This window comes from Manduca sexta, chromosome 20 (assembly GCF_014839805.1).
Source record: "Manduca sexta isolate Smith_Timp_Sample1 chromosome 20, JHU_Msex_v1.0, whole genome shotgun sequence".
In the NCBI taxonomy this organism is placed as follows: domain Eukaryota; kingdom Metazoa; phylum Arthropoda; class Insecta; order Lepidoptera; family Sphingidae; genus Manduca; species Manduca sexta.
This window is the reverse complement of record NC_051134.1, coordinates 5,063,412-5,086,748: the sequence shown is the minus strand read 5'-3', so window position 1 is coordinate 5,086,748 and position 23,337 is coordinate 5,063,412. Positions and strand designations below refer to the sequence as shown.

General features: G+C 36.3%; 1 protein-coding gene across 1 annotated transcript; it reads left to right on the top strand.

Annotated features, from left to right (window-relative positions):
* Positions 1-7,027: 7,027 nt before the first annotated feature.
* On the top strand, positions 7,028-22,724 carry LOC115449140 (membrane alanyl aminopeptidase). Its single transcript, XM_030176865.2, is given in 16 exon segments — positions 7,028-7,059; positions 11,372-11,940; positions 12,538-12,702; positions 13,144-13,458; positions 13,777-13,960; positions 14,163-14,404; positions 14,888-15,080; positions 15,616-15,805; positions 16,022-16,122; positions 18,205-18,381; positions 19,071-19,255; positions 20,073-20,240; positions 21,360-21,376; positions 21,379-21,505; positions 21,951-22,020; positions 22,328-22,724. Coding segments are annotated over 15 exon segments (3,030 nt in total). The 5' UTR covers positions 7,028-7,059; the 3' UTR covers positions 22,655-22,724.
* Positions 22,725-23,337: the final 613 nt, after the last annotated feature.

Sequence of the window (23,337 nt, the reverse complement as noted above, 5' to 3'; positions counted from 1 at the left end):
CATCCCCGGATCTTGAATTTTCAAGGCGGATCAAAATCTGGAAAATACCGCCCCCGCTCACCTATATTTTTACCATTTTCATCATAATTTATATGTGTAATGTACTGGATTTCTGAGTTGCGTTAATGATGAGTTGTGTATTTGCCTGCCAAGTTTGAATTCTCTGCCCCGGGCATGGGCTTGGCTTGCCCCCGAACCGAGACTGATGACGGAACGGATACATTATTTAGAAGGTGAAGATGTCCATTCAGTCACATGTCACGTTTGACTTGTGGCAACCTGTCTATTGAGGAACATACATTTCTGTTTGTCTGCCGTGGCGTCACTGTAGGGGAATAATTAGACGTATTCCTCTATAGAACGGGAAGATGCCCAGTCAGTCAGATGTTGCGCCTGACTTGTGGCAACCTGTCCATTGAGGAACACACATATCTGTTTCTCTGCCGTGGCGTCACTGTAGGGGCACAGTTAGACGTATTTCTCTCTAGAACGGGAAGATGTCCAGTCAGTCAGATGTTGCGCCTATATAGTGGCGACCTTCGATTCGTCGCTACAATGGTGACGTCGAAGTGATGACCAGATAGCGTTAATTGTGAGCACGCATGCGCATGTTAATTATGCGGACATAGTATATTGATAAACAAAACACGATATCTAATCTAAACATATCTAATAATTACCATCTATGAATAATTAAGTATATTTCTTATAACGATTAGCGATACGTCAAGATAATTTATTTTAATTTTGAACATTAATTATTCTTGTTATAATGGTTTCTAATTAGCCACAATTTCAAATATTAAATGTATTTTTTGGCTTGGTTTTCTGATCATATTATATTTACCGTGTAATACTATAAAATCTAGTTAGTTATATTTCTAACGTCATATCGCTTACTCGCCTAGTAAATTGTTAGGTAAATCAATATGTAAATACGTAATAAGACATTTGTACCTACTAATTTTATTTATATATCACAATTTCTCTTAAATAAAGTTTATAAGATCGGTGGTTTACAAATGATTGTTTTATTTATCTTTATCCATTTTTTCCTTATATTCGAAGTTCTGTAGCGGCGTAGTTCCCAATAAGTAGATTTGGACAATCTTCCACTTAAAATGGTACTTCGAACGCGTCAGGAACTGTGAGACGTAGTTTTACGAAGATTTGCCCTCTGTTCCAGGATTTACTTTTTTCCACGAACATTCTTATGAACTTGATTTTTCTCGATTGCAACGACAAGGTTATTTAAAATTAGTGAAATCAAAAAAAAAAATTTTTTACATAAATTCGCCTGGTTTAAAAAAACATATAAAAAAAGGCGATAGCCTAGTTGGTTGTGAAACGAACTGCCGAGACGAATGTCCGCGGGTTCAAAACTCAATGGCACACACATCTGATATTTTATAAAAATTATGTGTGTATTCTTTGTGAATTATCGCTTGCTTTAACGGTGAAGGAAAACATCGTAAGGAAACCTACATACCTGAGAAGTTCTCTATAGGAATTTTGAGGCTGTGTGAAGTCTACTAATCCGCTCTAGGCCAGCGTGGTGGACTAATCCCTCGCAGTAGAGAGCAATAAAAGAGGCCCGTGCCCAGCAGTGAAACGGTATATAAGTAAAACAGGTCTGATATTATTATTAAATTCTATTTCACATATATGAAGTTTATTCATTAATTTCACGAGTCCAAAGTCAAAATAGGTCTAAACCCGCACCAAGCTACAACGTCTAATATACATAATGTCCAAAGGTCCAAGTTTGACAGATCCGTCTGGAAATCTTTAGGGGAGACCTGTATCTAGCAGTAGACTTCATTTGGCTTATGGTTGTAATATATAATGTCGCTCAATCTAAGCAAATGCTTCTACCAATGTTTCACAAAAAAAAATTAAACCAATAACTTCCATGTACCATATTTCTTGTCATCGTCTTGAAAAAGTTGACCAAATTAAAGATCTCGGTGTTGTTTTTGATCGTAAACTGACATTCGAACCACATATGGACAACGTTGTTAAGAAGGCATCGAAAATGCTTGGTTTTATTTTTAGGAATGGTAAAGTATTTCGCAATGTACGAACTAAAAAAATCCTATACTATAGTCTCGTGCGCAGTATCATTGAATATGCTAGTGTAGTATGGCGCCCACACTATACCACTCACTGTTTGCGATTGGAGAGGATACAAAATAGATTTTTGTGGAATCTTGCTCGTTTAACAAATTTTAATAAAAAATATTTTTCGTACTCCGAAAGACTAAAACATTTTAAAATGATTTCACTTACCAAGAGACGAGATCTTATGGACCTACAATTCCTCTATAAATTACTGCGAAATCAAATTGACTGTGCATCACTTCTGGAGAAAATTAGTTTTAGGGTGCTTTTTAAGTATCCTAGATCCCGAATAAAGCCACTTGTTCCACCTCTTCGTAGAACAATCACAGGTGCAAATTCACCTATGTGTCGATTGAGTAAAATATTTAACAATTACTGCGATATTGTAGACATCAACTATCAAAATCTACACAATTACCGTAAAAGCATACTGGAGCATGTTGAGGGTTCAGGCATTGTTTAACTTTTAGTTTTCGTTAAGAGCAATTTGTTGTTCTATCGATATTGTCATTTAGTTTTAAGTAACAACATTATCTTTATCGCATGCTGTGTTTACCTATAAGTTGGATTGTTATTTTTAGTTAAGATATATTTATAATATGAAATGTAATAGCATGTAATATTGTAAAAGCCGTTGGTAGACCGAATAAAATAAATAAAAATAAAACAATAAATAAATAATGTCGAAATTAAATAGTATGCGAAGTGCAGCAGACGACAAGCGAATGTCCTTATCTAAACGAATATATAAAGCTGAAGAGTTTGTTTGTTTGAACTTTTATTTTTACTAATAGGAAGCTACATTACGCCTGAGTGCGGTTTTTCTGAAAAAAAAATCACACGAACGGAACCATAGGCATAAACTAGTATCTTATAAGTCTTTTCGGTTCCTAATGTACGGAAGTAATCAGACGCAGGCGACTTTAGTTGTAACTCATAAATAATCAAAGTACGTGAAGACATAAGTGTATTGTAAAGTTTAGTATTACACTAGCCTTTGCCCGCGGCTATGCCCGTGTGAAAGAGTTTTTCCGGGATGTTCCGCTATGTTTCTTCTAACCTACGTCCTTCTCAGGCTCTGAAACTATCTCGCTATCCAATTTCAACGAAATCGGTTCGGTAGTTTATGAGTTTATCGCGATCAAATAGATAGACGCGGCGGGGGACTTTGTTTTGTAATATCTATACATATCATAAAATATGTTATATGCCATTTTGTCAAAATCTACTGGACGGATTTTTATGAAATCAGGAATGGAGATAGTTTAAGACCCAGGGAAGATTATAAGCTACTTTCTATCCTGGGAATATATATAGCGGGACATTTATCCCGGAAAACACGACCTAAGCTGCGAGCAAAAGCGAGTGGAAGGAAAATGACATGTGTGGTACACACTAAATAAAATGTAAGCCGTTAGCACGAACATATTGTCTTCACGATTTTATTCGTCCAATTTTATATTTCCAACACTTGCCTACTGGACAAAAATATTTACTTACTTTTAGAGAAAACCTGTAGGAGATTAAGGAACGAAGCCAACCCGAGCTGGCTACTTTATTTTAACTTATGCCTTGTATTCCTTATTAATTTTATCCCTGATTTAAAATTTCCGTAGTTATATAAGTGATCTTAAATGGTATTTAGAAATAATCATAATATTTATTCTTATAAATTGTCTTGACGTATCATAAGTGCAACTTTATTCACTGACGTGATAAATAAAGTATTTTATTTTAACGGATATGACACATGCTTTCTGCAAATATGATAAGTATATAACTTTTATTGCTATTCTAATTGAATAATATTGCGAGTTTTAATCTGCATGATAAAATCCGGCGCGTCATTGTAATATGAGTTTTCAATGGAATTTTTTAGTAGAAACTATTATTACAACAATAAATTTAATATACTTATTCCACTTATTTATTTTCGGGATTTAGAGATTTATTAAATAGCTGATTGACTACCGATTATCAAAAAAATTTAAGATGACTCGCCGGTCTAATAAACTTAGAGGTCCCGGTTCTAAGCAATTCGAGTTAGAAAAACAAAATTTTAGCAACACCCACACACACACACACACACACATACACACACACACACACACACACACACACACACACACACACACACGCACGCACGCACACACACACGTACGCACGCACACATGCGCCACGCCTCAGTAGGCAGAGGAGCAACCAGCGCACTCACTTTTCGCCTTGTTATATGGGGCGCGCCTATTGCTATATTGTACACAATTGTATGTATACATTTTAACATTACGTTACTAAATGATACCACATATTCGTCTTTACTTCTGCTAATATTGTGCCAAAAATCATTCATGAATAACGAATATGTTTACCTGAAATCCAGGCTTCCCTTTTCTAATTTTTTATTTGTAGTTTAATGCGTATGCGTATGCGTATATGGTATGTGCGTGAAAGTATTTCAAACTGAATGTGTAATGTCGCTGCGACGTTTTTTTAGTAGTAGTGGCACATTTATTATATTTAAATCTTCCACATTTTTAAGTAATGGCATATTTTTTTATTTTGAATCTCACACATTTTAATTTTACACCTAGGTACGGCTCGAGAAAATTATTTTAGTATTATTTTAAAAATAGATATGTGGTTTCATTAAGTAATATTAAGTCAAAATGACTATATTAATAGTCAAAGTGTTTATATACCCAGTACTAGACTACCTTAACAATGGGTGAATTGGGACAGGAACGTATCGTGTTCATTAACATTATTCGATACACTTCAAGAATGTACATTTAATTAGAAAAATGAGTTATCCACGGAATGCGAACAATCTAGCTCAACGTAAAATACGAACTATAGAATTTTTCGAACTATCCTGTAATGAGATGTTGTTGTCAAATTGTATGATACGTTATTTTACAAACTGACTTGAATGTAAAAATAAAGTATTATGAAAAAGCTATATTTATTTATTTGCACCTCATATACAATTATATGCACAGGTCACCTCATATACAATTATATGTCCGCCTAGGACTTATGCCGGCATTCTCTCACAGTCAACCTTAAAGTGGTGTAGAGATAAAAAGGGTATAAAAGAAATCGGTTCAACATCAAAAACCGACTCGACTTATTTTTAGTATACTATTTGATTTCAATACTCCAGGCCCCTTAAATGGTGAGGGTTCGGAAAATGATGATAGGAGGGAAAGGAACCTTTTGTTTGTAGGTCTCTTGTATGGAAGGCTGAGATGATAACGCTAGAATATCAATTTTTGCCATCAAGCTTTTGCATCGTTACGTTCTCATTTGCAGGACATTAAGGCTGAAAAATTATTAAAACCTAATAACTTCTTATGTTTATATGAATGTTAGATAGTGAAATAAAACTCGTTTTTGGAATATATCGCGGTGTTTTAACGTTTATTTTCTTTTGAAGCTGGTAAGGTTACCTGGTTCGTCTGGTATAGTGCCTACGGACCGTTAGGATATAAAATATATCCTACCATCAGCAAAGTAAGTAAGATATATAGGTTTTTTTTTAATTCTATTTATTTATTAAGGTTAGTTTAGAACAAAATAAGTAAATTGAGTGAGCCAAACTAGCCTATTTACATCAGCGATGCGTTTCCTCTAATGGCTACTAGGCAGTTTGTAAAACGACCGATTAAACCGACGATGACTACTTCAAATATATAATACAATTTGCTGTTGAAAAGACAAGCACATGTATATTAAAATCTACGCATTAAGTTACTACCTGCGGCCTAGTTAATAGTGCTGATAGATTTTGGTACAGAAAGAAAAAAAGGACTTTTTTATTTGGTTTTAATAACATTACAGGTATATAAAACAAAAAAATAATAACGAAATTAGAACTACATTAACACAAAAGAAGTCTAAACAAGAAAGAAATCAAAACCAAAATGGATCCATCTCGGCTTGATGCTACGGCGCGGCGTGAATTCAAGCGCTGATTTCCAGCTGAACCCAGTAGAGATTTCAACTCGTAATAAATACCAATCAAATGTAAAACATAGGTAAGATGAACACAGAGCTTTAGTACCTAGTAGTAGTAGCTACAATATCATTGGTTGTTATTATCTCATAGTTACAGAATAACACAACATCTGTGTTAGATCTCAACCATTTAAATATTTTGCCCCAGTGGAAAATATTATTCTTATAAATAAATTAGCAGCGTTCAAGAAATTGCACAAGATCTTCTCGTCCGATAAACCTCAGTGTCTGAAGACTTTAGTCTGCAATCAATGTGTGATACCAGTCATGACACACGACACTGAGACGTGTCTTCCAACTGCGTATACACACACAGTCACTCAGCGAGCTATGGAGAAATTTATGCTTGAAGTTTCTTTACGTAATCCTACTAGAAATGAGAAGATCCATAGAGGAACGAAAGCATCGACATAGCCCATTGGATGACCAAACTAAAGTGGTAGTGGGAAGGGCACATAGCTTGTAAAACTGATGGCCTATGGGACAAAAAGGTTCTGGTCATGCGTAGCGTCGGTAGTCTAACCACGAGGTGGATAGATGACCTTACAAAATTCGCAGAAGTTCGCTGGATGCAGGTCGCTTCCAATAGGTCGCTCTGGAAATCTTTGGGAGAGGTCTATGTTCAGCAGCCGACATTCTATGTCTGATGACGATGAAATAAATGAGTCGACTAATCTGTATTGCCGTTTATCTAATGGCACGTACCATGAGTAATATACTCCAACCGAAATCTTTAATTAGGTGATGATAATAATTGTTAGTCAGATTATGTTAATACGCTATCCAGATATGGCCAATATATGTCATAATGATAGTAAAAATATTAACAAAATATGTATATATATTTACATATTTCGTTTGATTTAATCCAATCGTGGGTACAGTGCCTGCGAGGTTGGTGCCATCTCCGAACATTACAAGGTAAGAACAAATTTTGCAGTATAGATTCTATTGGAATGAAATTCAGATATTTACCGCTATGCGCTTTTGATTTTAAAAATACATTATTCTAGTATACTAAAATATATTATTATATCATTAATTTATTTGTTTAGGGTTGACTTGGTCGGTTAATTTATTTTTTTTTTTTTTAAATAAATAATATTTATTTCCCAAAAAATATTTTTTACATAGTAAGGTTTTGGTCCCCTGACACCCAAACTAGGTTAACCTGTATTTCGGGTGACAGTGTTTCTCCACAAGTATAACATTGGCTTAAGTAAATGACACAATTTGGGATTAATATCTACATGAATAACATTAATAGGTAAGGATTATTTTACATGTTTCAAGCTATTTAAACTGCTATGGAATTCGTGAAACTGTGGTGTATGTGTCTCTGTGTGTGTGTGTGTGTGTGTGTGTGTGTGTGTGTGTGTGTGTGTGTGTGTGTGTGTGTGTGTGTGTGTATCAGAGCGCGCGCGCGCGCGCGCGTGTGTGTGTGTGTGTGGGTGTGTGGTGTGATATATTGTAATTTCAAGGAGAGGAGAAGAGATTTTCTATAGCATCATTTGTTTGTTCCATAAGCCATGGCTGTACTTTGTTTTTAGTTTGGTGTTTGTTAAGTTTGTGAATTGAGAGAATTTTATTTATTTTATTATACAGTTTAGAGCTAAGGTAGTAGAACTGGTTTTTCATGAAGTTGGTTTGATGTATAATAGGAGGGAATACAATATCGGCTCGACGTTTTTCGGATCTTACTAATGGTTCACGGTGTTTTCTTAGTATACATTGAAGCACAAACAATTTTCTCACCGATAGGACTTTACAGTTATTGTAAAGTTCTGCAGTCGGGTAAGTGTACGGCTTACACAGCATAACTTTAAGGACGGCCCTTTGTGCTCTCTCTATTTTGAGTAAATAAGTCTTACGGGCACCACCCCATGCCGGCAAGCAATACACTAAGAGAGATTGACATAGTGCGTAGTATATTGACAAAAGTGTCTCTGTGTCAGCCGAAAACGCAGTTTTCTAAAATGTACATGAGCTTCCGGATCCTACTCACTAGGCTCTCTATATGAGCATGCCAATTTAAATGTTTATCAATTAGTATTCCTAAATATTTTATATGCGACGTCATTGATAATGAAGTACAAGAACAAGTGGGATGTTGAGTGCGACCAGGACACGTGTGAACTTTAATTGTAATAGGGATGTTTGGTTGAGATTGACTACTTATGTAGAATGGAATTATCTTAGTTTTTTCTATATTTAATGTTAGAAGATTGTTTGTTAGCCATACTGCCACCGTATCCATTGCTGCCTGAGCAAAGCATTGCGTTTCTCTCCAGTTTTGCCATGTATTAGGAGAGCTGTGTCATCAGCATAGGTAAATACCGTGGAGTATGGGATGGACAAGCAGCAAAGGTCGTTTATGTAGAGAAGGAATAAAGTCGGTCCCAAAATACTCCCCTGCGGAACTCCATAAATGCTAAATTAAATGCTAGTAAAGAGAAAATAGCTTTTTAATAGTTAATAATTCGTGTATAAATTAATGTAAAAGAAAATGATCTCCTTCAAATAAATGCTTTGGAGAATTTCATTTCCGTTAGGGCGCTTATTTTCTAAAAAAACCTACGATACGTTACTTAGATCATGTTTATGTATTCTGATATAATTATTTTGATCTTATGGTTATGCGATTTTTTTTTATAAAAATGCATGCTTGTACCTCATTTTATTACTTTAAAAAATGTACAAAAGAATTATATTAAATCGTTCAGAATATATTTTTATATGTAATGTAATCTTCTTATGATTCTTCTTAACCGTTCTTTCATAGGTACCCCGTAACAAATTTATTTCTACCACTTAACAAATATATGATGATGAAGTTTAGCTAGCAGCTTACTGAAAATATACCGGTTTTCAGATTTACAAATTTTTAGAAATACTTATATTAAAGAGTTAATGAATAGGAACATTTTTAATTACCTTAATTTATGTGAGTTATAATATATACATTATATGACTGGTTGTTTGTAAGCATTGTTTTCGTACATTTGTTCATATATTTATCAAGCTTAACTAGCAATTTTAATGACTAATGTTTGATTTTTATTAGGCACGACTCCAAAATCGGTAACCAGTATTTAGGTAATGTTAAATAATTTTTTGGTTGTAAGTGATTTTTGAAGGCGGTTTAATGTTTTTTTTAATATTAATTTTTGTTTTTTTTTTTTTTTTTTTGCCTTTTTGTGTTAGTAATAATCATGAGACCAAATGGCAAACGCTCTTTCAAACGTAAAAATAATTTACTAAATCAATTGATGCCTCTTCCGGTAACTCTTTACTGTTAAGAAGTTGTACCTTCCATCATCAGCTCAGCTACATAAGATGGTGATTACCATACGCAACTACTTAAGTTACTTCGTAAAATTTGCGACAAACGATGTGTGAGCCTATAAAATTTGAGGGTTGCCCTCGATTTCTTCAGGATGCAATCATTAGATTCTGACTTGGTGCCTATCGGACCACATCAGAGGTATACGCTTTCGAACAAAGAAAAAATTTTGAACATCGGTCCACAATTGGCGTAGTAAAACACAGTCGAATTGAGAACCTCCTCCTTTTTTTGAAGTCGGTTAAAAATCGGCGAAAAACATAATATATAATTCTCGACAAGCTTTTTACTGTCCTATAATGTGTTACAAAATCAGGGAGAATATATAATACTTTGGAATATTTACGTTTGTGAAAAAAAAATATAATCAAGAAGGAGTAGAGATTAAGTAGAATATTATTGAATTTACTATTTACTGCTTATATTTATATTTTTGGAATTCAATTTTTGCGAATTTCGCACGAATCACCTCGACTGTACGGTCATTATAAAATATGTAATTTTTCTATTTCAAACATGAGTTTTATGAATTGCAATTTATGCATGATTAGTAGGTTACATTATAATGTGGTGAAAATGAGTTGTTTAAACAAATTTACACCCTATTTAACAGATAGCTTAAATTTTTTATTTATATTTTAAAAAAATTTACCTCGTCTTCAAAATACACGATAATATCGAAATGTAGGCAAAATGATCTACCACAACTGATGTAAGATATTCGGCTTATAAAAATTTATTCTCAGACTTTGGAGTTCCGATTATTAGTGTGTTCTTTAATATTTGTGGCGCGTGTTGCTGTAATTTTATATACGAATTGAAATTAATCAATAAAATTAGTAGTTTTAAAGAAATGACTTATTATTCGTTATTTCATTGATTGATCATTATATACCTATTTATTTAACTAGACTTTGTTCGTCCCCCTGAATAGTTTTCCAGGATAAAAGTTCAAATTTATCTGGATAAAAAGTATACGATATGGTAATCCAGGACGTGGTTTATCAATATGGCAAATTTCATCTAATTTAGTTCAGCGTTTCCTTCTTACATATAAATTTCTACACAATTTTCAAAAACTTGTATGTTGTTAAATTAGTAAGGATTACGTAAATAGTATGATTATTGACTGTAAAGTAACCGCAATACAATAAAGAGTTTAGTTGTTATAACATATGCCGTAAACGATGCATCGTTTTCACAATACTAGCTCCGCAATATCCTCTACTACTGAGAGAGTGTATTTGTCCACCGTGCTGGTTTAATTTAAGTTGGCAAACTTTACACACCTTCGAAATTCTACTGGAGAATTCTTAGCTAGATACGTCTTATTGATTGATCTAATTTAAATAATTTTGGTTCTACAGTATCATCATCAAATCCAATATAATTATTGTAGTTGGTACATATACAGGGTCATTTTGACATCGCGTTACTTAATGAAACTACATACCTATCTATATGGAAATAACACTTTACAGTAAGTTACTTAAGCCGTAGATGTAAAATAAAAAGTGTAAGTTTCGAACAAAATAAATATTAATAAAAAGTAATTTTAACTTTACGCGCCCTAATGCCACCACTACTACTCTAAGAGAACTCGTTGCAGCAGCAACATCATACTTTCAGTCAGAAATACGCCCACTCACACGCCGTATTCGCATTAAACTACAAAATGATCAAAAAATCTGAAAACTAAAACCACGACTTGTCGTGAAAATATTAGTTATTAATGGATGATTTTCTGGCACAATGTCAACAAAGGTGAAGACGAGTATGTGGTTTCCTTTAGTAACGCAATGTCAAAATGAGCCTATATAAATTTATATTTCCAACTGGCTCGTGACAACGCTTTAAGTTCCATACTTAAATGACTGCTATTCATTTTAGATGGCGACCTCAACATTTATAATTTTGGCGCTGGCATGCGTTCTATCCAACGCCGCCTCCTTCGACCCACCAATTACGCGGACAGCGTCCACCATCTTCGCTGATGAAAAACTCAAAGGCGAAATTTTTGAGAACATCGATGAACAAGAAGTCACGATGACTTCAGCTGTGACGCGTAATGCTGCCTATCGTCTACCTACCACCACAAGGCCTTCGCGGTACAACGTTCATTGGACCATAGATATGTCCAGAAAGACATACACTGGTAATGTGGCAATCCAGCTCTTCGCTACACAGTCTGGTGTCAACGAAATTGTCATCCATTCTGACCACGTGACAATCCAATCTTTGGTACTGCAGCAAGGATCCACCATCATTCCTCAGAGCTACAGCTTGGAGCAGCAGTATCAATTCCTGAGAGTGCGATTGACCAGCGGCACGTTGAATTACAATCCTTCGACCCCTGTCATCTACACTCTGACCATCACCTTTGGTGCCGCTATGCGCACTGACATGTATGGTATTTACGAGAGTTGGTACAGGAACGGCCCTCACAGCGAAGCAGTCAGGTATAGCTAATCTATGATGTTGTGTACTATGTGAAATTATAGTAACAAATACAACTAAACTAAAATTTATAATATATTTTGTAAATCAATATGCAGTTGCACACTAGGAAATGAAGTAATGCAAATGAAATATTTAACATAAAGTTTCACATAATTAATAATAATGATGTACTTAGTTTGTTCGTGGTAGTTTCTTATATCCGTCCGGATAGCGACCACCTTATACAAGGTGTTAAAATAGTGGTAATAATCGTAAGTGAGTCAATTTCCGGGATCAGCTTGTATATATCCGGTTCCAACAGGCCGGCATAATAAGGAAGGGTGATAACTACTATTAAGTAAAGTCGAAAAAGAGGTGAGCGACGATGATATTGCAAAAAAAATATGTAGCATTGCAACTTCCTCTCATCCCGTAACTACACGGTCTTTTTTTTAACGAGAGAATGATGACATTTTTCTATAGCTCGATTGTCTTTAGTTTTTAGGTCCTTTACACATGACGATTTTAAACTAGCAGCACAAAACGCACGTAGGTTATGATTGTTAGGAATCCACCTAAACCTATATTAAATTTTAATATTTCTCCCTTTTTTTCAGTTGGATGGCTACCACCCAGTTCCAACCAACATCTGCGCGCTACGCCTTCCCTTGCTACGACGAGCCCAGTTTCAAGGCCTACTTCGACATCACCATCACTCGACCTAATAAGTTCAGAAGCTGGTCCTGCACCAGGATTAAGGAGACCAGAGCATCTAGTACCTTGTACGTTTGAATAATTGTTTCTAATACATGTTTTACATTCGTTTATAGAGTGTGTGTTATACCATGAGTTAATATCGCCTCATAGAGAGGCCTATTTGGGAAACCGTATGGTATTTTTTTTATATTTAATTATCAGGATATGAGAGGCAAAACTTATGTTTAAATGCCAAAAAATTATCATGGGTTGTTGGCATTGGCCTGATTGATGATAGGCTTGTCCTTATTTCACACCATAGAAGAAGTAGTGATGCTTCTGAATACCATTTTGTAGGTAAAAAATTTTACACAAACGTATCCTAATTTCAAATATTAGTTTTAAGGCTAAGCAAATATTCTATTGGGTAGTATAATCATTTCTTATCTCTGATATAACTTTAAATATATAATATATATTAAAGCAAAATGGTTTGGTCTTTGTAGCAAATTTCGTTATGTTTACAGGAACTTCCAGGATGACATCTACCACACGACCCCCTACATGTCAACCTACCTCATCGCTCTGATCGTTGCAGAGTACGATTCGCTAGAATTAAAACAAAACAATGTCGTCATATATGATGTCATTGCCCGACCTGGCGCAATTTCTGCTGGTCAGGGTCAATACGCTTTCGACGTCGGTCAAGAGCTTCTCACTGAGATGAGTAAGCACACCGCTATGGACTTCTATACCCTGGACCCCAACCTTAAGATGACTCAAGCCTCCATCCCTGACTTCTCAGCTGGTGCTATGGAAAACTGGGGTCTTCTTACGTACAGGTCAGTTTGGTTTCGAGTCTTTTAAGTTTTGCTGATGGGTTTCTGATAATGTTGTATCGCTATATGCATCGACTTAGCGGAGCTCATTCCGCAGAATCATTATCGGGGTCAGCCATTCAACAAGGAAGGTCATCGTAAATTTGGCGCTCATAGTTGTTTCTCCTGCATTGTGTATTCTATTAGTCGTATCAAGCCAGTCTAAAAATATATGTATTTGTTTTCCATATTACTTCAACCAGATTAAAACTAATACAATATTATTTTCTCAAATCAGTCAATTTATTTAACTTGGTCATGTGTTTGCATTTTTATTCACAGAGAAGCATATCTGATGTACGATGCGAATCACACAAGCAGTTACTTTAAACAGAAGATCGCTACCATTCTATCTCACGAAATCGCTCACATGTGGTTCGGAAACCTTGTCACTTGCGATTGGTGGGACGTGCTTTGGCTTAACGAAGGCTTTGCCAGATACTATGAGTACTTTCTCACTGACTGGGTACGTGTAACAGACTTTTATAGATAATCGTAGTTTTAACGATCTAAATGTCTCCTCTTCATCTGAACCAGGTTCTTCCAAAATTATTTCTAAATACTATCGAATATTTTCACAGCCTTATGAATTTCTAGCATATTTTATTAAAGTTATTGGACAAATTACCATTATATCAACATTATAATTTTATATGTTAACGTTTTAGGTGGAAACTGACATGGGCTTAGAAGAACGCTTCATCAACGAGCAAGTCCACGCCTCCTTACTTAGTGATTCCGCCAACAACCCTCACGCCCTCTCGAGCTCTGGTATCAACACTCCAGCGCAAGTCCGCGAGATGTTTTCTACCATCTCGTACAACAAAGGCGCTGCGATCATTAGAATGGCTGAGCACCTCCTTGGCTTTAATGTTCACAGACAAGGACTCAGGAACTATTTGGTTGAAAAGTGAGATATTATAGGGATTCGTTGCTGTAAAATTGTGGCGATTATGGTCAATTAGAATGAAGGGGATTGACGGGATGTTTTAAATTGGACTAATTACAAAAAAAAAAAAAAAATTAATTAATTTTGTTTGGTAAATAGGAATAATAAAACTTTAAATAACAATTTGGTCGTACTATCTACAATATTTATAGAGATTAGTCCGATTTAATCCCTAGTAAGCCCTTCAGTAGTCACAAAAATTATGCGTAATATCGACAATATGACGCAAAATAGTTTTGACTTTTCTGCAAGCTCGTATTTGTGCATCCCTCCCGGTAGGCAATAAAATGGCTGTGCCTCTGGCATTGCTTTAGTCCATAGGCGGTTACTGCTTAACATCACGTGGACCGCTCGCTTGTTTGCCTACTAAGGCAATAAAAAAAAATAAAAATTGCGCATAACATTATGTTATGTTATTTATTCATGTTTGTTTACCAATTTTAGGGCCTATAATATTGTTTCCCCAATCGACCTCTTCCAATCGCTGGAGAGAGCTGCTAACGCAACCGGAGCTCTATCGGAGTACGGAAGAGACTTCAGTTTCATCGAATACTACAGAAGTTGGACAGAGCAAAGTGGTCATCCAGTGCTTAACGTCGACGTTAATCATCGCACCGGTCAAATGACTGTCTATCAGGTGAGAATTAAATATTTTCGCTTCATATAATTAGGATCTAACGCTTTTTATGTCTGTCGTATTTATGTTTTGTCTCGTTTCTTCCGACGGAAAATGTCATTCAATATAGCAAGACAAAACACTGTAACAGTGAACAAAACTTTTATTAGTGAAGCTGTTAGTTTATAGCCAGTTTTAATACCTTGTTTACTTATTGATCTTGTTCTACGAGTATCTTGTTCACCATTTTGATATTCAGACTTTTTTTAGCGCTGTTGTAGTTTAGGAATGATCGACCATGATCACAGATGGAATATGTATGATACTGCTTCGGTTGCGCAGTTTTATTACATTACCACTGCAGTGCTAAGGATTCGGGTTTGATTCCCGGTCATTTGATTTTCGGTCAATCATATTGGGTTTTTTTACTCAACATCAGCCCGGAGTCTAGATTTTATGCACCAGTTGCGCCTCCGTTTACCCTTTCAGGTATAAATGGCGAGAGTTTGTGAAAGTCTATGATACAAAACCCATCTAAAAACTATGTTTGTTTCAGCGCCGCTTCAATATTAACACCGGGTACTCTAATGTTAACACTAACTACATCGTGCCGATATCTTTCGCGTCCGCCAGCAACCCCGACTTCGCTAACACCAAGCCTACTCACATCTTGTCGAAGGCTATGCAGATTATCAACCGCGGCTCCGTCGGTGATGAATGGGTTATTTTCAACAAACAACAGACAGGTAGGTTTTATTTATTTATTTTCTTAGGACCACCAACGGTTTTCACCTTATTACATTATGTTATATTATAGCTTAGATTAGTGTTAAATTATAACTTAACTTAGATTATAACTTAACGTTCCGCTGGAAAATTTATAAGGAAATATAGATTTGAAACCGCGTAACAAAAGATTTCAACGAAGGCGTCAGTAAAATTGTGAATATTGAACTTTTCAGGTTTCTACCGCGTCAACTATGATGATTACACTTGGGATCTCATTATTATGGCTCTTCGAGGCCCACAGAGGACTCAAATCCACGAGTACAACAGAGCCCAGGTACATACATTTGTAAATTCTTATTAAATACAAAATAAAATAAAATATATTTTAGATTGATAGTAGTGTTGCCCAAATGCAAGAACAAGACGAGACTTAGCCAGTCTTGGTCTTGGTCTTGCGCCAATACACCTGATCTTGGTCTTGGTCTTGGTCTTGCGCTCCCAGTCTTGGTCTTGGTCTTGGTCTTCCAGCAAGAGTCTTGCAAGTCTTGCAATTACCTATTAGTCTTTTACTATTTATTAAAGTTTACTTTCAATCTTAGAAAAACGTATTAGAATTGGAACATTGTGAGCTTGAATTAACATAGCCATAGTAAAGATCAAGCAGATTAATAAATAACTGAAGATTTGATAAGAAATTCGAAAAATCAACTGACCTATATGTCGTTTTCCATGGAAGTAACTGTTTCTTAATAAACATTTATGATTTATAAGCTTACATTTGCTAAAACATGTAAAAAACAAATTAATTACAATAACTTGACTGTATTTTAAAGAACAATACTTATCTGTCTAGAAAGAGATTGAACCTTCAACTTATAAGAAATTTAATAAAAGAGTTTTACGATTTATCATTGTATCCCAAAGTAAAAATGAAAAATTATTATTAATATTTCCCAATTGGGACCCGAGTGGGGCCAAAGTGGGAAATCCCAAAGTAAAAATGAAAAATTATTGTTAACATTTCCTAATTGGGGCTTGAGTGGGATTTAAGTAGGAAATCCCAACGTTGAAATAGTAAATTATTGCTAATAGTTCCGCTTGAATAAATCTAACTAAGATAAACGAAAAACAGAAACAAATATTAAACATTTAACCGCAATATTAGTAATATCATCTAGTTGATTCGATGTACATCAAATAAAGCGACGAATGTAATATTCCCGCTTGGACCAGTGGTAACGTGAACGACTGATGATCAAGAGGACCCGAGTTCGAGCCCAACTGACGACAAGGATGCATTCAACCAATAGTTCACTTTCTAATCGAAATATAAAGTTATAGTACCATCAGAGTCCGTAATTCAAAATTATTTTTGATTTTTGAAATTTTAGATTTTTATAAATTTAGATTGGGATCTGATGGGGATTTCCCAATTGGGCCCCATTTGGGATTTTCCAATGGGGGCCCATTTGGGATTTCCCAATGGGGGCCCAAGAGGGCTTTGCGTGACATCCCAAAGTGGGCCCCAAGAGGGAAGCCCAAGAGGGGCCCCATTGGTCGCACTTTTAAATTTCTAGTCGGGCTATCCTTACCATTTTATCCCAATCATAATACTACTTGCGTGATCAGTATAATGTATTCATTTTCATTCTAAGCACTCTGAAACTTATTTATTCTTTGGAACACCTGTAGGTACTCTTAAAATTCGAAATTATTTTGCATGAGTATACCTACGCCCTATGGCGGCAATCAAATAGTGTCAAATGTTATGATTTCGGCGTGGCGGCAACGATTGTTTTAGATTTCAAAAGAAGCCGCCGGCGCGTGTATCATAACCATGTACTTCCGAAAAGCGGCAAATTTCTTTGAGAAGTAAGTACAAAACCTTTGATGCCGCATTATCAAAGTGCCGATGGTTAAAACATAGCTATGCATGCACTCAGTTTGATTTTAATAGATATTGTTTTATTCTCTCTGTTTATGGTATTAGTCGTAATGCGCATAGGTCCAGTTTTTCATATGCTTTGATACAGGTTTTTGCGTCTCATAGAATTCCTAAGCGTACCTACCTATACACCGAACTGTTACACCTAACTACTCAGTGAAATAGCGCTAAGTCCTAGCTGCAAGACGCAAGAGTCTTGCAGGCTATGTCTTGTTCTTGCTCAAGTCTTGCACGGTCAGTCTTGGTCTTGGTCTTGCTAAAAATACGCGGTCTTGTTCTTGGTCTTGGTCTTGCAAAAACGCAAGAACAAGACCAAGACTGCAAGACCAAGACTGAATTTGGGCAACACTAATTGATAGGTATACGCAAATTCTGCGTGTGATAATTTTCTTAATTTACCTGAATGTTTCTTTCCGTTTTTTGACACTAAGATTAAAAAAACTATCATGACATTGTTCTATCTATTTACAGATCGTAAACGATGTCTTCCAATTCGCTCGCTCCGGGCTCATGACCTACAATAGAGCGTTCAACATCCTCTCGTTCTTAGAAAACGAGACTGCCTACAGCCCATGGGTTGCTGCAGTAACCGGTTTTAACTGGATCAGAAATCGTCTCGCCGGCACCCCTGAATTGACTCGTCTTCATGTGAGTATATCATTTGGTAGTTCATCATTTTATATGGTGACGGAAAAGTGACTGCATCTGGATGTGACGAAAAATGACGATGTTGATTCTTGATCCTTCGCCAGTTAAACAATAGGGTGGTTTTCCTATGATTGATTTAGTTTATCATTTTATATAATACAGAAAATAATATGTAAAAGAAATTCTTCTGTGAAATCACCATCAAAATTGGTTGAAAAGTAAAGCAGCTTTTCATATTTGACATATTCTTGTGAGCAAAAGTGGGGGCGAGGTGGGGATATCGCGCTGTCTTTTTCTTATTCACGCAGCGTTATGACCGGTGGCATTGGGTGACGTCACATTTCCATATTACTGTAATTTGACAGCTTTCCTTTCCACAAAATTTCAAAGCCTTATAACTTATTTATTACTGCGTGGACTTTGGAAATTCTTTTTCCGATAGATTTTGGACGAAAGACATTTTTGATAAATGTATTAAAAAGAAATTCGTCAACTAACCTATAATGCTAGCATTTTCGAAGCTATATAGGTTGAATCTTGTACTAGTCACACAATTATCAATTCCAACTTTTATATCTCGTGTACGAAGAATATTTCAAGTGCTTACGAAATAAAATATCCTTCCACCTGTAATACAAAGCCAAGTGTTGACAAAGTGACATTTACTTATTTTTTTTTTAATTGTTTAGACTATGATCTCCCAATGGGCATCAAAGGTCATGTCGGAGCTGACCTACTACCCGGTCCCGAATGAGAGCTTCATGAGGTCGCAGCTCAGGTACCAGCTGGCCCCACTGATGTGTAATGTCAACGTTGCCGCGTGCCGTACAGCTGCCACCGCGCAGTTCCAAGCTCTACGTAACAACGGAGTCGAGTAAGAATTTTGATAATTCGCGACAGGGGTTCATTTTTTGTGTTTAGGTGTCACTGCAGTCAACACCGGGGTAACCTGCGAATGGCTACTGGAATCTCCCGGCGTAGCGACTGTAGGTGACCAGTGGAGAGTCAGGCTGGGGGAAGGCAGACTGGGGGAGGGATGATAATTTACTAGAATGGATAAAAGATTAACTGGTCTTCATTTTCATTTGCTTTGGATAACCGTTTTTATTCAACCGTATGTACCAAGGATTAATAAACTGCAAACCCGAGAAGTCCTCGATAAGAATAGAAAGGAATGTGAAGTTTGCAAACCCGAGAAGTCCTCTATAAGAACATTAAGGGGATTTGTAGTCTGCCATTTCGCACTAGGGTAGCGAGGTGGACAATTGCATTGTTAAAACTTTGTAACGGAAAAGCCTTTACCGGCGGGGGAAGCCGCGAGCAACACCTGGTATATCATGAATGAGAATATATTATCATAAATAGAAACTTATGCTGCACCGACTGCCTCGGTGGCGTAGTTGTATTGCACGTCCGGTACAATTGCGCTCTGAAGTCCTGGGTTCGAATCCCGGGTCGGGCAAAGTGATATTTGGGTTTTTCTGCTCAGTATCAGCCCGGAGTCTGGAATTTGTGCCCGATATGGCGATAGGCTCGCCCCCTATCACATCATGGGACGGAACATACTTGGCAAAAAGTGGGTGCCCTAGTTGCGCCTCTGCATACCCCTTCGGGGATAAAATGCGTGATGTTATGTATGTATGTATGTATGTAAATAGAAACTTGACCTTAACAAACACATTTTCTCATAGAGTACCAGTAGACAGCCGCAATTGGGTCTACTGCAACGCTCTCCGCCAAGGCACCACCGCAGACTACGACTTCTTGTACAACCGGTTCCTGAACCACAACGTCTACACAGAGAAGATACAGATCGTCTGGGTCCTGGGTTGCACTCCTCATCAAACTTCATTGAATTCGTAAGTCATTGAGATATTTTATCACGTTCTATTCATCCAAGTTGGTATAAGAGAATATAAATCAACTGATGCGAAGATATCATGGAGGTAGGTGATGGTATATTGTTTGGGAAATCGATTAGATCTTCGATGGATGGTGATCTGTGGACTATATTTACCACTCACCTGCACTCGCAGCACTGCTCGTATTCCTGGGTACCCAGTACCGGTGAATAGTCATAGGATGCTGGCTGCCGTTCAGGATTGCATCGCACTATCACTGGTCATCTTTCGATTTGAGCTAATTTTGAATATAAGACACAACGCGCACCAAACTACGTTGTGTGTGAGACCGTAATTTTAATAGAATAAGAAGTGTATAATGCATATTCGAAGGAACAGCAATTGTCGCTGCTTAAAGTGCGATCGGATTCTGTGGTAGATATAGATCCATTCATTTTATTAAGAATATCTTAATCGTAGAATGAGCTAGCATATTGCATTTAACAAAAGTACGGAAAAAATGTATTTGACAGAATAGCGACACGCCGTAGTCGATCATACACGATAGTGTATCATCAGTATATACCCAAATGATAAAATCATTGTTAATGTTTCAAATGTAATCAGGCGTGTTATCAATTGTTAATTGTATCTTCATCTTGAAAACAAACTACAAAGAAAATTCTATAGTCATGTGCCAGAAGTATAAATTTGTACATCCTTTGGATATTCCTTTTTCAAAATATGTTAATTTGGATTAACCACTGTTACCAAGTTTGTTATTACCATATGATTTGTCAACAAAAAAATAAAAGTAATTCAAATTTTTATGCAGCGCTTTTTACATTTTTTTTATATATGTATATTGTATAAGTATGACGAGGAACGCAAGGCGTTCACCTGTCAGTTGTATGGATTTTTTTTATCTGACTTCTCTATTTAATAAGGTTATAGTTTATTTTATGCATAATATGTCCATTGAAAAAACCCTTATTGATTTTCAACATCACCACCTAATGAATATACATGAAAAATTCTGGAACTCCTTTTGTCTTAATGTAATGAGCAAGTGCTATCAATTTATACTTGTATCTTCATGTTTCTGAAACTTCTTTTGACCTAAATCCAATGTTGCAGGTTCCTCAACAATATCGTTTGAGCAACACCATCATTCGTCCCCAAGACTACACTAATGCCTTCAGTGGAGCCGTCTCCGGCAATGAAGGGAACACCCAAATCGTCTTCCGATATATCCAGAACAACCTCGCTAGAGTCACCGAAGCGTATGTACACTCTGAATTCTTCGTATTTTTAAGTACCATGTTATTAACTTCGATTGTGGCTAAGATGATTTTTTGCAGTTACGTTTGTATTGATTATTAGTTATTATTAGCATTAACGGAAACGTAGATACATTAGAATGCAACATAAGAATATCGAAGCTATGATCAGTGTGTTAACCCGCACTAGGTCAGCGTGATGGACTAACGCTCACTTTTACTAGCAGGGGAGGCCTTTCTTTAGCAGTATATAATACAGGACTCATATTGTAATTGTTATGTATCTTTGCTCTGCCAGCAAAGTTTTTCTGGGATAAAAGTACCACTTTATAGTTTTCTGGGATAAAAAGTTTTGTGGTTTCTAAGATTAGCACGTTTAAACAAACTAACAAACAAACTCTTCAGCTTTATATATTAGTATAGATTATAAGAATGTTTTGTTTTTCAGTTTTGGAACGGCGAATACTCCCATCTCGTACGTTTCTTCAAGACTGCGGACTGAGGCTGAAATAAATGCCGTAAGATTTTTTTTATATATTATTGATTTTGAAGCTTATGTAGATAGCAATAAACGTTATTAATCAGGGTATATTAATCACATTGTTTTGTAAATAATTGAATGCTGTAACGTGCAAGCCGTCCTTAATGGCAATCATTATGCACTAAGCGGTGTCAACACCGACTGAATTTTAAATTACAATGCAATTGGGAACAAATATGTACTTTCCGATCATTAACTAACTTTTTGCAATTCCATCTATCTAAAGTAAATCCAAATCGAGATAATTTTATGAAATTTAAATTTTGCATTAACATTTTTTTCAGTTCCAAGCGTGGGTCAACCAGACTAAGACGCAGCTTGGCGACAGCTACCAAGCCGTGTACAACGGCGCCGAATCATCCCGCGAGAGCATCGCTTGGGTCGCGGCCGTTCAATCTGATATGAACACTTACTTCACCAATGGTAACCAGGCAATCCAGCAGTCAACCACTGCCCCTATAACCATCACCACAACTACCACCGTAGCACCACCAAACATTTCGGAGCCAGTAACCCCAGTTCTACCAGAACCTGTCCCAGATTCGGCAGCTAGCAGCTTCCTTTCTGCGTTGGTGGTACTCCTCGCGGCAGTCGCCAATATGGCCCTTTAAGTTAACTCATGTGTGATGGGCGTTCTGTAATTCTCCGTCGAATTGTAAATAGCCGTTAATAAATTATTTTTATATATTTTTTAAAATAATGTTTTATTCACATTATCGTACTGCTTTATAGAGATGTTTAGGAATATCATTTGAAAATAATTTTGAAACAGTTTTAAGTATAAAAATCGAATGCATACGTTAGAATATTATTGGCATAAATGTTTCACCACAATTAAATTAGTGGTGCAAGCCATATATATCTTGTATATCTTGCAGTGATTAGAAAAACGAGCAATTATTTTTTTTAATCAATAACATTGATTTGTCATTAAATTGAGGCCATGTTTTACATAATTCATCTTCATAATTATCAGATTCAGGAAATTGCACAAGGTCTTCTCGTCCGATAAACCTCAGAGTCTGGAGACTAAAGTCTTCAATCAATGTGTTACCAGTGACACACGGCATTGAGGCGTGGCCTCTAACTGGGTATAAGAAAACTCACAGTCACTCATATGGAGAAGACTTTGTTTAATTAGTATTAGAAATGAGGAGATCCGTAGAAGAACGAAAGCATCGTCATAGACCATCGGATTAGCAGGTTGAAGTGGCAGAGGGCAATGCACATAGCTCGCAGAACTGATGGCCGATGGAGCACGAAGGTTCTGGAGTGGAGCTCACGAACTGGCAAG